Here is a 12,582-nt window from a genome sequence, read left to right as displayed (position 1 = left end):
CTCCCCTACTTTCTCGCCCAGTTTCCTTGGGGGACACAGAAGACCTTGGGTATAGCTCATCTCCATAGGAGGCGTGACACTAAGTGAAAACTGTTAAGCCCCTCCTCCACAGCTATACCCTCAGCCTGGAGAGAGAGACTGCCAGTTTTTGCTTAGTGTCCAAGGAGGCAAGACACTCCCTGCTCTGCAGGGCTGTTTTCTCCTTGTTTTAATTTTTGATTTTTACTTTTTTCTTTTCTTTTTGTTCCAGAACATCAGGGACAACAGAGACGCACTAGACCTCTCTGTTTCTCCCGGGGTCGAGCTGCGCCAGTGCCGGTCATCCGCACTGCTGCCTCCCCCACAGAAGGCAAGGTGGATCAGGGCAGCCCAGCTCCCCTACATCCCGCCAGCACAAGGGTCGCCCGCACGCCAAGTCCCTCTTCCAGCGTCCTGCCACTACGGTGCCAGTAGCTGAAGGGGCGACCCTGCTGGAACGGACCGAGGGTGAAGACGGCTATGGTGAGAGATTGGCTTCTCCAGCCCTACGTCCCCCCCCCCCCTCACCCCACCCCGGTCTCCTGCGTGCCTGACCCCCATACTGACAGGGCCTCTGGACCCTTTTGTCCCTGCTAGCCCTAGGCTGGCCCCTGGCTGCCACAGGGCGACATTCTGCTCCCATAGGACATTGGCACCCTTCTTCCTGCAAGAAGAATGCCTGGGGAGCTGCAGAGGTTCGCACCTAGCTGCCCCTGACGTAGGGGTTAGGCAGGCTTCCCACCCTCACAGACCCGGTCTCAGGGTCCCCCTCCCTCTTACCGGCCACTGCTTCAGGGCCAGAGGGCCCGCGCCTTGCTGCCCCTGACCCATCACGGGCACCGGTCCGGTCAGCACTAATATATCCGGTGCGGCCGGGCGCCGCAAAAGATTTTAGGCTCCGCGGCGGTCCGCCATTCCAGGCCCCCTTACTTCCACCATTCTCTTCCGGCCGGCCGGGTGGGCTCCCGCGCCGGCAAACCGCCATTCCGGGCCCCTGTCTCTTCTGGCCGGCGGGGTGGGCTCCCGCGGCCGGCATTGGGCTATGCCCCAGCAGGTGGCGGTCGGCGGGGCTCCGCTACTTTGGTCCCAGGCTTCGGCCTGCTGGGCCGCAATCCCGACCGGCCCGCGGGGTGGGCTCCCGCGGCCGGTTTGAAGCGCCGTTCCGCCGCAGGTCCCGGCGGTGTGACGGGCCGGGCGCCGCAATTTAGCCCCCTACTAGGCCGCAATATTCCGGCCTCTGGTGGAGGGGGCGGGAACTTCTCCAGGCGCGAATTTTCCCGCCTGGAGGTTCCTCCGCCCCCAGGGGATCGCACGCCGCCCTCCAGGCCGGATCCCTGTTAACCCTTTGGGTGCAGGCCGGCTCCCAAAAATGGGTCTGTATAGTTGGCCCCCCTTTTTTCTCTGTCTCTCAGGGCCCCTATATGGTGGCTCCCCTTTAGCCTCAGAGGCTGAGTTTAAATAATAATAAAAAAAAAAAAAAATGAAATGAAATAAAAATAATAGATCATGATTTCTATTGGGCTGCGCTTGACGCTGCAGCCTCATCAGTAATGCTGCATGTCTGCATGACCTCTTTCCACAGGCAGGCATGGTGTTGCGCTCCCAGCCTGCGTCGCTGCTAGGGCATTTCCCCTTTTAGGCGGTTTTCTTGCCTCTTCCAGGATACGGCGCTGGCCAAGTGCATTCGGCCCTCTGTAGGCAGCATTCATCATCTCTCCAGTTATGGTGCCTGCCATGTGCATCCCCCCCCCTCCTAGGCGGGCTACTGCACTCTCCCTGGCTGGCCATGTGCATGACCCCCTTCTTAGGCGGAATGCTGCACCTTCACCGGATACGGTGCTGGCCTTGTGCACGACCCCCTTCCATAAGCGGAACGCTGCACTCTCTGGATTTGCTGCCGGCCATGTGCGTGACCCCCTTCCGTGGGCGGAACGCTGCACTCACTGGATTCGCTGCCGGCCATGTGCGTGACCCCCTTCCTGGGCGGAACGCAGCACTCTCACTGGATCTGTTGCCGATCATGTGCATGCCCCCCTTTTTTAGGCGGGATACTGCACTTTCACCGGATACGGTACTGGCTATGTGCACGACCCCCTTCCATAGGCGGAATGCTGCACTCTCGCTGATGTGCTATGATGTACTTATGTACTATGTTATTATGCTGCACTCTCGCTGATGTGCTATGATGTACTTATGTACTATGTTATTATGCTGCACTCTCGCTGATGTGCTATGATGTACTTATGTACTATGTTATTGTGCTGCACTCTCACTGGTTGCGCTGCCGGCCATTTCTTAGGCGGTATGCTGCACTCTCATTGGATTCCCTGCCGGCCTTGGGTATGCCTCCTTCCCTCAGGCAGCATACATACATCCCTCTGTCTTTGGGTCTTTCCTTGCAGGTACGTTGCTGGCCACGTGCATGTGCCCCATACATGGCAGGGTGCTTGCACTCTCGCTGGATCCGCTGTCGGCCATAGGCATGACCCCTCTTCCGTAGGCGGTGTACGCACTCTTGCTGGATTCGCTGCCAGCCAGGGGCATGCCTTCCTTCCTCAGGCGACATGCACGCGTTCTTAGTGACTGTGTTTGTCTCTCGCCAGTACGTTGCTGGCCATGTGTATGACTCCCATGCATGGCGGTGTGCTCGCACTCTCCCTGGAGGAGATGCTGGCCATGTGCTTTACCCCCTTTTTTCTGGGCAGTGTGCTACACTCTCACCGGATACATTGCTGGCCATGAGAATGGCCCTCTAACATGGGTGGAACGCTTGCACTTCCATTGGATACGGTGCTGGCCTTGTGCGTGACCACCTCTCACTTCAGGGCAGAATTTGGCACGCTCATGGGATTCACGGCTGTCCTTATATGGCTGGGCTGGACTTGTACATGTCCCCATTCATTGGCAGAGTAGTTACTCTCTCGCTGAGTTCAGTGTTGGGTGTATTATTGCACACTCATTTAATGCTAGGATGCCCCTGTGCATGTTCCCCTTTCACTAGGTGGACCTCCTGCGTTCCTGCTGGTTTATAGGGTATGTCCTGCTTCTCTGAAGTAGGTTCGGCCTTAGGCATCACTCCCTTTTGGGACGGGTCTTTGCACTCTTGCCAACTGCAGTTGGCCAGGTACAATTTCCCCCCTTTCGGGGTGGACTGATTGCGTTCCATCGCATGCTATACTGGTTTTGTGCATAACTCCCTTTCAGGTTGCACTTTGCGATTCCGTACATGCTGTGGCGCTCTGGGACGAGCCCCCCTTTTTTCTAGGTGGGTTGGCCTTCTCGCTGCTTGCGGGGCTGCTCGTTCGTATGCCTCACCTGCTTCCTGCGGCATACCTTTGTTTCTTGGGAGACGATGCTTGCCGCCAGCCTTGCACTCGTCCCTAGGGAGTTCATTCTGTCCTCCTGACCGGACAGGCTCTATTTCTCTCTGCTGCACCGAGCTGGGTGGTGCTCATTCATTTAGTTGGCCTTTCATTCCAGGGAGTGTTCGTGGGTCCTAGATGCATGCCCTTTGCGTCCTTCTGCAGCATTGCTTCCCTGCGCTAGTGGTCACATGGTCGAGAGTGCTGTTGTCTGCGGCGCCTCTCGAATTCTTCATTGGCGCTGGCAGGACTGCGGTTCCCTTGCCTGCCGCAATTTCCTCCTCTTCGGATGCAGTGTGGTATGAGTCCTTCCTCTTGGCGCCTCTACGCTTCTGTCTGATCTGCTACCGGGTTCGGGCTGCTCTTCTCGGGACGGTCACCCAACTTCTCTTGGGTGCTGGATTACCCAGGTCCGGAGGACCTCCGCCTTGGGTTCTTCAAGGTATTCGCCTTCTGCGATGCGGTGGACCGGGCGTCTCACAGTGTAGCGGGTTCTGCTTTTGAGCTGTCCTATGGCTTCCCTGTTGCCCACTCCTCCTCCTTTCGGTTGGAGGGTGTTATGTCGGCCTCTGTCTCGACTGCCTCTTTTCGCCGGCTTTGTTTGGCTCCCGCTCTATACAGATCACTCCGATGTGGCTTCCCGCCAGACTTCGGAGGCTGTGTTTTCACTGTCCTCCCCTCTGGGGTGAGCATGGTTGTTCCTGTGGATGGTTCCGGTGTTCTTTTTGGCCTCGTACTGTCTCCCTTGTTCACGCTGGCTGTATTAGCTGTGTGCTTATTTACCGAGTCTACCGCGTTCTGTCCTCCCGCTGGGTGCAGATTGCGTGGCCCGTTCTAAGACGATGGTCCTGATGTAGACTTACCTTCTCGATAACTTGGGGGGACTACCTTTTCGGTTCAGATTGTCCTTTGATCCCACACAGGGGCTGTACAACGTGGTTACATCAGCATGGACTTTAGCCTGCCTTCTCCTGGCATCTGGCGGATCCTTTGGGTTCTTTCCATCTGTCCTTCTGCTCCCCCATTCGGGTGGATGCGGGTCAACGTTGTTCGAGGGCCGACGGGGCTAGTTTTGTCAACCCTCCGAGGAGGGTTGTCAACCCTGCCCGTGTTACTGGTCTGCGCCTGTTCTCATTGGGTTTTCGCCTGCTTGCCAGGCGACTCCAGCGGGTTCACTGCTGTCCACTCCTGGCTGTGTCTCGTCCAGGATCTGTCGTAAGACTTAGGGTTTTTTGTCTGGGGTTCTGTGGGAAGCTGTGCATTCCCCACTCTGAAGTTCTTTCCCCGTGGTTCTGTCTTTTAGTTGAGGTGTCAAGTGTCGGCGCTGTTCTTCCTCTTCCAGCGTTCCCGGCCCTCTGGGCCTGCCAAGACCTTCTTCCTCGGAGTGGCTCTTTGGTTCCTCTGTACTGTCCTTCGGTACCGCCCTGGGGACTATATCCTGAGCTCTCGGCGCTCCAATCTTGCCCTTGGAGCCGTTACAGGAGTTCTCTCTATCCTTCTGTCCTGTACGGTTGTGTTCCGTATCAGTCGTGTCTCTGACGGGTGCCGGCATGGCCTCCTTTTTTTGTTACGAGCTTTCTGTCTTTTCCAGGACAGGGCTGTTCTGCATCTCGTTTCTTCCTTCCTTCCTTCTGAAGGTGGTGTTGCCTTTCGCTTCAACACCTCGCCTATTTGGACGTTGTTTGGGCCTGGCCGTTTTTTACTTGGAGATCTCCGACTCTTGCAGTCGTTCGGCCTCTTGGGGTTCCAGGAGGTCTGTGCATAGGGTTGACAGACTCCAGGGTGGTTTTCCTCCGCTTGATCAGATTGGCTATTGCTGAGGTTACCGCACCTAGGGCAGGATTCTGTCTTTGGTGTCACCGTTCCTTTCACCAGAGCGGTCGGTGCCTCCTGGGCCGGAGGCATTGGGCTTCGGCCGTGCATTTGGGCACGGCGGCCACAGGTCTGCCTTGCACGTCTTACTGAGTTCTACAGGGTGCATACTCTGACTTTGGCAGATGCTGCCTTACCCCGCCTGGGTTTACAGGCGGCGGTTCATTGATGCCTTTCGGGTGCTTCTCCTTGGTGCTGTGGTCCCTCCCCCTTTTGGACTGCTTTTGAACGTCCCAAGGTCTTCTGTGTCCCCCAAGGAAACTGGGCGAGAAAACGAGATTTTTGTATAACTTACCAGTAAAATCTCTTTCTCGCTCTTTCCTTGGGGGACACAGCACCCACCCATTAATTGTTTTTTCTCTGTGCGTTTTCCGAGTTTTTGTTACCCGTTGGGTAGTTGGCTTGTTGGTTCCTTGTTGGACTTTGCCTTTTCTCACTGCTTGGACACGCAACTGGCAGTCTCTCTCTCCAGGCTGAGGGTATAGCTGTGGAGGAGGGGCTTAACAGTTTTCACTTAGTGTCACGCCTCCTATGGAGATGAGCTATACCCAAGGTCTTCTGTGTCCCCCAAGGAAAGAGCGAGAAAGAGATTTTACTGGTAAGTTATACAAAAATCTCGTTTTTTGCTACCCCACCGAATGTGTGTTAGCAAGAGGCAGGATCGGACTACACAGGGCTTTGTTTGTGGTTTGAGCATGAAGGTTTTACAATCGGGAGCATATTATTTTCATAAATTTTTTAAATCTTCTACACAGGAATACTCCACAGCCATAGACATGTGGTCCGTGGGCTGTATATTTGGAGAACTTCTGACACAAAAGCCTCTCTTTCCAGGAAAATCTGAGATTGATCAAATCAACAAGATATTTAAGGTAAAGTTGGCTTTGATTGTTTTGAAAGGGGTTTTTGCACCACCAACACTGTGACATTTATCAGCAGGAATCTAACCACTGTAACCGACTCTGACCACTAGTAAAAAGTGGTGGCAGGGCTACGAAAGCGCTGTACCACTTCATCTTCTGTTGGCTCTGCTTTGGGCGTTGACTGTAATGGCAACCCATGAAGCCATCTGGTAAAAGACGAGATGAGTCAACAAACAATGACGTTGCACCTCACTTTCCTAGTCCTGCCATTTTGGCCTAGTGGAAGAGGGTCCCAGTGGTCAGACACCACTATGATATGTTGGTGAGAAAACATCTCCAATAATTTGCATTCTGTACTTAAGTTGTGCAATGTGTGTAGGAGGCTGAATTTATAGCAGTCTTGTTACATGCACCTTTTCACGATGTTAGTGTAAACGGTAATTCTTGTGACTAGCAAATCACCCTATTGTATCTAATGGTGCACAGTTGCTTTTTTGGTGGGAAGCATGAGGGATACGTTATCCATGTACCCACATTGGCTTTGCAATTCCTATCGGTCAGTTGTAACAAATTTATTTTCTAGGATCTTGGAACCCCAAGTGAGAAGATATGGCCCGGTTATAACGAGCTTCCAGCAGTGAAGAAAATGACCTTTTCTGAATATCCTTACAACAACCTCCGGAAGAGATTTGGAGCTCTGCTCTCAGACCAAGGATTTGACCTCATGAACAAGTGAGTATTTCATTTTTCATTATTTTTTTATTTTTTTTCTTAAATAAAAAGTTGCATGTGACATTGAACGCCATTTATAATGGAGGAGGTCTGGAGAGGTGTAGTGGCTGGTTCCTTTTACCACCCCAAAAATGATGTGTTCTGTTTCCTTCAGGTTCCTGACCTACTGCCCCGCAAAAAGAATTACTGCAGAAGACGGCTTAAAACATGAATATTTCTGTGAGACTCCTCTGCCAATTGACCCATCCATGTTTCCTACCTGGCCAGCAAAAAGTGAACAGCAGAGGGTGAAACGTGGCACAAGCCCTCGCCCCCCAGAAGGGGGACTCGGTTACGCTCAGCTGGTGAGCTTGTTAATGTAGTTCTTACTTTGAGTATAGATCACATGGGCAAACTGAGCTTTCACGTGGGGAGAATGATGATGTGCTAATGTTTGTAAAGGACCTTTCTCATCCGTCTCATTGGGGGACACGGGCATTGACCAATTGACCATGGGTATAGCTGTTGCCGCTAGGAGGCGGACACTAAGCACACAGTATAAGCTCCTCCCTCTTCAGCTATATCCATTCCTGCAGGGTCCAAGCTAATCAGTTTTAGGAGGCAGACCTTCCTGTGTTGCAGGTCTGCTGATTTACAAATTTTGTCTTTTTTTAAAATATTTAGCGGAAGCTTCAGGCAGTCCAGGTAAAAACTGCCTGCACTCCCACCCAGGAGACGGGAGACCAGAGGGTCACCCAAACCCCCTGCTCGTTCCCACTATCTAGAAGAAAAGGAGGGCCAGAGGTCCCTGTAAAAACCTCTGTCTCCCGCCAGCAAGCGCATCACCATGGCCGCCCCAGCGAAAGTCCCCTCTGTTCCGGTGTAGCGTCTCTCACCAAGGGGCCACCCACCAAAGGTGGGCATCCGGCTGGAGTCGGGGGGACAGGGGAGTAGGAGTAGTGCACCCCTCAGTACTGCCTCCAGTGCCCCCCTCCAGGACCCCAGCCAGTATTCTCTCCTCCCCACGTGGGACTTGGGCAGCAATCTCCTTTAAGGGCTCACATACCTGGGACGCTGCTGCAGCAAGGGGGTGGCTGCTTTCTTTGTACACTCCGCGCGTCTGCTGCGGCTACCTTGTGTTCACCCCCCATTTCCGGATATTTAAAGCTCCTGGTGGGAAATGAGGGTGTGACTGGTGTTTGAAGGGACACAGGCTGGGTAAGTGTTGTTTGTCCCTTCTTGCAGGGCCTAACCTTCCTATTTGCCTCATTGGGGTGACAGGGGTGTCATTATGTCTGAACCTAGGCCCCAGTTCTCGAAGCAGGCTGGTCCCGTTGGTGCGCCATTTTGCCTGCGCATCATGTCGCGCAAAATTTCCATCCCCTCAGTCAGACTCCCTCTGCTTTGCGCGTGCTGCCCCGTCATCAAGCAGGTTGACTCCGGACCCATTGCTTCCCGCTGCCCAACCTACGGAAGAATCGGAATGGGCGCATTCCCTGTCTAGGGTAGTATTGGATGTCTCCAATACCAAAAAAGCTATTGTGGATATATTGGGGCGTTTGTTGGCAAGGCAGTCCTCTGACCGGTCCGTCCGACTGGGTATCATGGGGCTCGTGCCCATCGCGGCCACCACACAAAACGGACCAGAACTTCCTCCCCTGTGTCTCCTGTGTCCTCGGCCTCTCCTCCTCCTGCTAGAGAGTCTCACTCCGACATGTCCTCAGCTGAAGAGGCATGTTCCAAGGAGAGAGGGTCAGATGAGGATGTTGTCTCACCACACTGAAATCCCATGCCTCCGCCGGCTGCATCGGGTTGTGCAGGCTGGCGCATGCGCGTTGAAAGTCCCTGTTCCTCTGCCCATAATGGGCAATGCAGTGCGCACGCGCCGGGAATGTGTGGAGCTGCTAGGACGCGGGATTTCAGACAGAGAGGAGGGGGTAATCAGAATTAACAAGGGCGGGCCAGAGGGGTGAAAGAGGAGTGATTTGGTAAGCAAACCGCCCAGGGGCCTGGGCACCGGCCGCATGAACGCCGCCCCTGGACACCTTCAGAACCTAATTACCATATGGAATAAAAGTATTTTTGGGAGCAAATCGGCGATGGACTGCAATATGAAAGGTACCATAGTAATCTGGGGAAAGGAATGGAGAACCTGATCTGAGTGGTCTGTAATGGTCATATTCGGTGAAAGACTCCCTTTAATTACGGTAGTTATTGAGATATTGCAGTTTGAAGATCCCGCTCCTTTATCATCTGCAAGCTCGGGTTTTTCCTTTTAAAAAATCCCGTCGCTCGCACAAGTGTTTCCCCAACCACCAGGAGTTTTGATTCTTTTCTCTCCAAGGAGTGGAATTTTCCAGATAGACGTTTTATGTTGCCAAAACGCTTTAACGTCCTTTATCCTTTTCCGGAGGATTTGACTAAGGCTCCTGCACACGAACGTGTGCTGCCCGTTGCCGTATTGTGGACTTAATTTGCGGATACGCAATACACGGGCGAAGTTCCGTGGGCCATCTGCATCACTGATGCAGATCCATTCACTTCAATGGGTCCGCAAATCCAGAGATGCGGAACGGAGGCACTACATAGTGCTTCCGTGTGGTTTCGTCCTGTACTTCCGTTCCGCAAAAAGATAAAACGTGTCCTATCTTTTTGCGGAACGGGCGGATTGCGGACCCATTAAAGTGAATGGGTCCGCGATCCACTGCGGCTGCCTAACGGTCGGTGTTCATGCATTGCGGCCTGCAGCACTGCCACGGGGCGCAAACGTTCGTATACAGGAGGTCTAAGAAATGGTCGGCTCCACCTATAGTGGACCCGCCAGTTTCCTGCTTGGCTAAACATACTACCTTACCAATGGCAGATGGGGCTTCTTTTTCTGATATCAAACATAAGAAGCTGGAAGTGTTTGCAAAATCTGCCTTGGAAGCAGTGGGCACAGCGCTGCAGCTGGTGTTTACCTTTTAGATGGGTGAGCAAGGCTATGGGGGAGTGGGCAAATAACTTACGTCAGGGTCTTGAGTCGGGAGTCCCATCGGAGGAACTTGCAGATGTGGCCCTGCAGCTCTCGCATGCCAGTGCATATATCCGTGAAGCATCTTCGGACGCGGACAGGTTTATGGCTCACTCGTCAGCCTTGTTGGTGGCTATTCAACATACCCTATGGCTCTCATGCTTTGCGGCAGATAATGCTTCATTATTGAGAACAGTCGCTCCATACTCTGGATCTGGTGCGTGCAGTTCGTATCTATCTGTCCCAGACGGCATCTTTTAGGCGGACGGATTCCCTGTTCGTGATTCCAGAGCGGCCGAGACGAGGGCTGGCAGCGTCAAAGACTTCCATTTCCAGATGGATTACTTCGGCTATTGTGGAAGCGTACCGCGTTAGGGACCAGGCCCCGCTCTTCTGGGTGACTGCTGATTCGGCTCGGGCAGTGGGAGCCTCTGGGGCGATACATCACAGGGCTTCGGCCCTTCAGGGTGTGCAAGGCGGAAACCTCGGTCATCTTTGCATACGTTTTTCTTCGTTTTACAGGGTGCACACCTTTTGCATCTTCTGACGCTTCTTTGGGGCATAGAGTTTTGCAAACAGCGGTTCTCTGATTGGCAGGGGGGTTGTAGTTAAGCCCACCCCCAGGGACTTCTCTGTAACGTCCCATAGTCAATGTCTGTGTCCCCCAATGAGACGGATGAGAAAACTAGATTTTTGTACTCGCCGTAAAAGCTGTTTCTCTTCTGTTCATTGGGGGACACAGCTCCCCCTCAGTTTTTTGTTTATGGGCCTTTTCGGGCCTGTGTGGTTCTGGGTTTGCACATAATGTGATTTTCTTATGTCTGGCTTCTCCTACTGCTTTTGCACTAAACTGATTAGCTTAGTCCCTGTAAGAAGGGATATAGCTGAAGATGGAGGAGCTTACACTGCGTGCTTAGTGTCCGCCTCCTAGCGGCAACAGCTATAACCATGGTCAAGCCTGTGTCCCCCAATGAATGGAAGAGAAACAGATTTTACGATGAGTACAAAAATCTAGTTTTACCTGCCTATTGTAATGGGAACGTTAATGTGGACTTTAGGAATCCATGACAGCTGAATTCTTACCAGATGTACTAGGGTAGTGTCCCACATAATATGGAATATTACAATAAACAGGTGTCAGTAGCGTGACAAAGTCTGACAGGTGACTTAGAATTCGTGTCCTATGTTGTGACTGCCATGGCCATAAGCATGTGCATTAGAAAAGCTGCTATTGCACACAATGGACATACCCATAGGCTGCACCCAGCAAGAGTGTTCTTTTGACATACGTTGGGCTTGTATGCATCAGTATACCTTTTGGATTTGTGTATTGGAAAGTGTACCCTACAATGCATTCATTTGCCAAGGGACACAACAAATCCAGCTAATTGCCTCAGCTGGTAATTATTGGGAATCAACCATTTGTTCCCGATTAATTGCCTGCTGATCAGAATTATTTGATCGCTCATCCCCCATACAGTTTCATTCTTTCTGGGCAGCAGATCCCTGTTTACACAGTTAATAGCAACTGCGGCATCTCAGCGGTTAAACAGGAAAGGGGCTCCCTCTGTTCACCAGTCGCCCCAAAAATGCAGTCAGGGTTGCAAGTGGTTCTCATGGCATTGCAAAGTTAGAAAATGTCCAAAATGTTACAATGTCACATTATCTCGCAAGGTGAACACTGTCCAAAAAAAAACTAACAAAAAAAAGGCAAATGGTTTCTTCACCTTCTTCAATTTTAGTAAAAAAATTATCAAATGCCAATAAAATTACAGTTTTTCCTACTTAAAAATAAATAGTTTCAGACTATGGAGACAGAAAACAATTAAAGTTTTTGTTTTTGTGAAAGTGGTAAAACATATAAATGTCATGGGTCTTGGAAGGCGGGGAAGAAAATGTGGAGATGTTGTAGCCGTAAGCAGCTTAGCCCTACAGTTTTTGTTTTATATGTATTCAATTTTCTTTTTACAAAATAAGCATTGGCAGTGGATGTGATGGAGCACTTGTACATGATGCACTTGTTTGCATTGGCCTCCATTTGTAATATCCTGTTCTTTTTATTTCAGGGGGATGATGACCTCAAGGAAACTGGGTTTCACCTAACCACCACTAATCAGGGGGCCTCTGCCGCAGGGCCTGGCTTCAGCCTCAAGTTCTAAGTGTGCTGGATAAGAAAGTGACTTTATTTTCTGATTTGAGTACATAATATTGAGGACTTGGGATCCAAGCCCCAGCAAACACCCCTGTACGATATCAGATGTGTCTACTACCACATCATACCATGAATGTTTGCTTCATTCCAGAGGAGGACCTTGAGACCTGAGCAGGGACTGACGTCTTTGACGTATTTATTTTTCACTCTTGTACATTTGTAGAATTAAAATGCAATTTTTAATTGTTTACATTGCTTTTCTTGGTCAATTCTGTCAATCATTGAAATTTTAACTCCTGTCTTGAATAGGAGGGATTGTTTCAGATTCTAGATGAAAGCTGATCACACACAGCAGCCTTTTTTATGGCAATAGGGAAATGTTTTTTGTCAGATACTGTGGCCAGATGTTGGTGTCTATAGAAAAGTGCTGAAAAGTCTATAGATTTACTTATTTATTTTTATTTTATTTTTTGTGGCAATTTTTTCCCAAACGGCATTTTCTGGATGTAGAATTTCTTACCCATGTCATTCATGGATAAAGAAGACCATGGGTGTATCTGCTGCTATTTGGAGGTGAAACTGATCAGAAAA

General features: G+C 51.4%; 1 protein-coding gene across 7 annotated transcripts in view; it reads left to right on the top strand.

The window, feature by feature from the left end:
• The window catches only part of LOC122928750 (cyclin-dependent kinase 11B), a 56,708-nt gene extending 44,467 nt beyond the window's left edge, over window positions 1-12,241 (top strand). For all 7 annotated transcript variants that reach the window (XM_044281928.1, XM_044281923.1, XM_044281929.1 and 4 more), the window contains 4 exons: window positions 6,008-6,124; window positions 6,699-6,847; window positions 7,002-7,191; window positions 11,906-12,241. In XM_044281928.1, the coding sequence (XP_044137863.1) occupies window positions 6,008-6,124; window positions 6,699-6,847; window positions 7,002-7,191; window positions 11,906-11,998 (549 nt within the window). In that variant the 3' untranslated portion in view covers window positions 11,999-12,241. The remainder of the gene's footprint in view (window positions 1-6,007; window positions 6,125-6,698; window positions 6,848-7,001; window positions 7,192-11,905) is intronic.
• The last annotated feature ends 341 nt before the right edge of the window (window positions 12,242-12,582 follow it).

This window comes from Bufo gargarizans, chromosome 2 (genome assembly GCF_014858855.1).
Source record: "Bufo gargarizans isolate SCDJY-AF-19 chromosome 2, ASM1485885v1, whole genome shotgun sequence".
Lineage (NCBI taxonomy): Eukaryota > Metazoa > Chordata > Amphibia > Anura > Bufonidae > Bufo > Bufo gargarizans.
The sequence above is the reverse complement of the archived record's forward strand: the minus strand, read 5'-3'. Positions and strand labels throughout refer to the sequence as shown.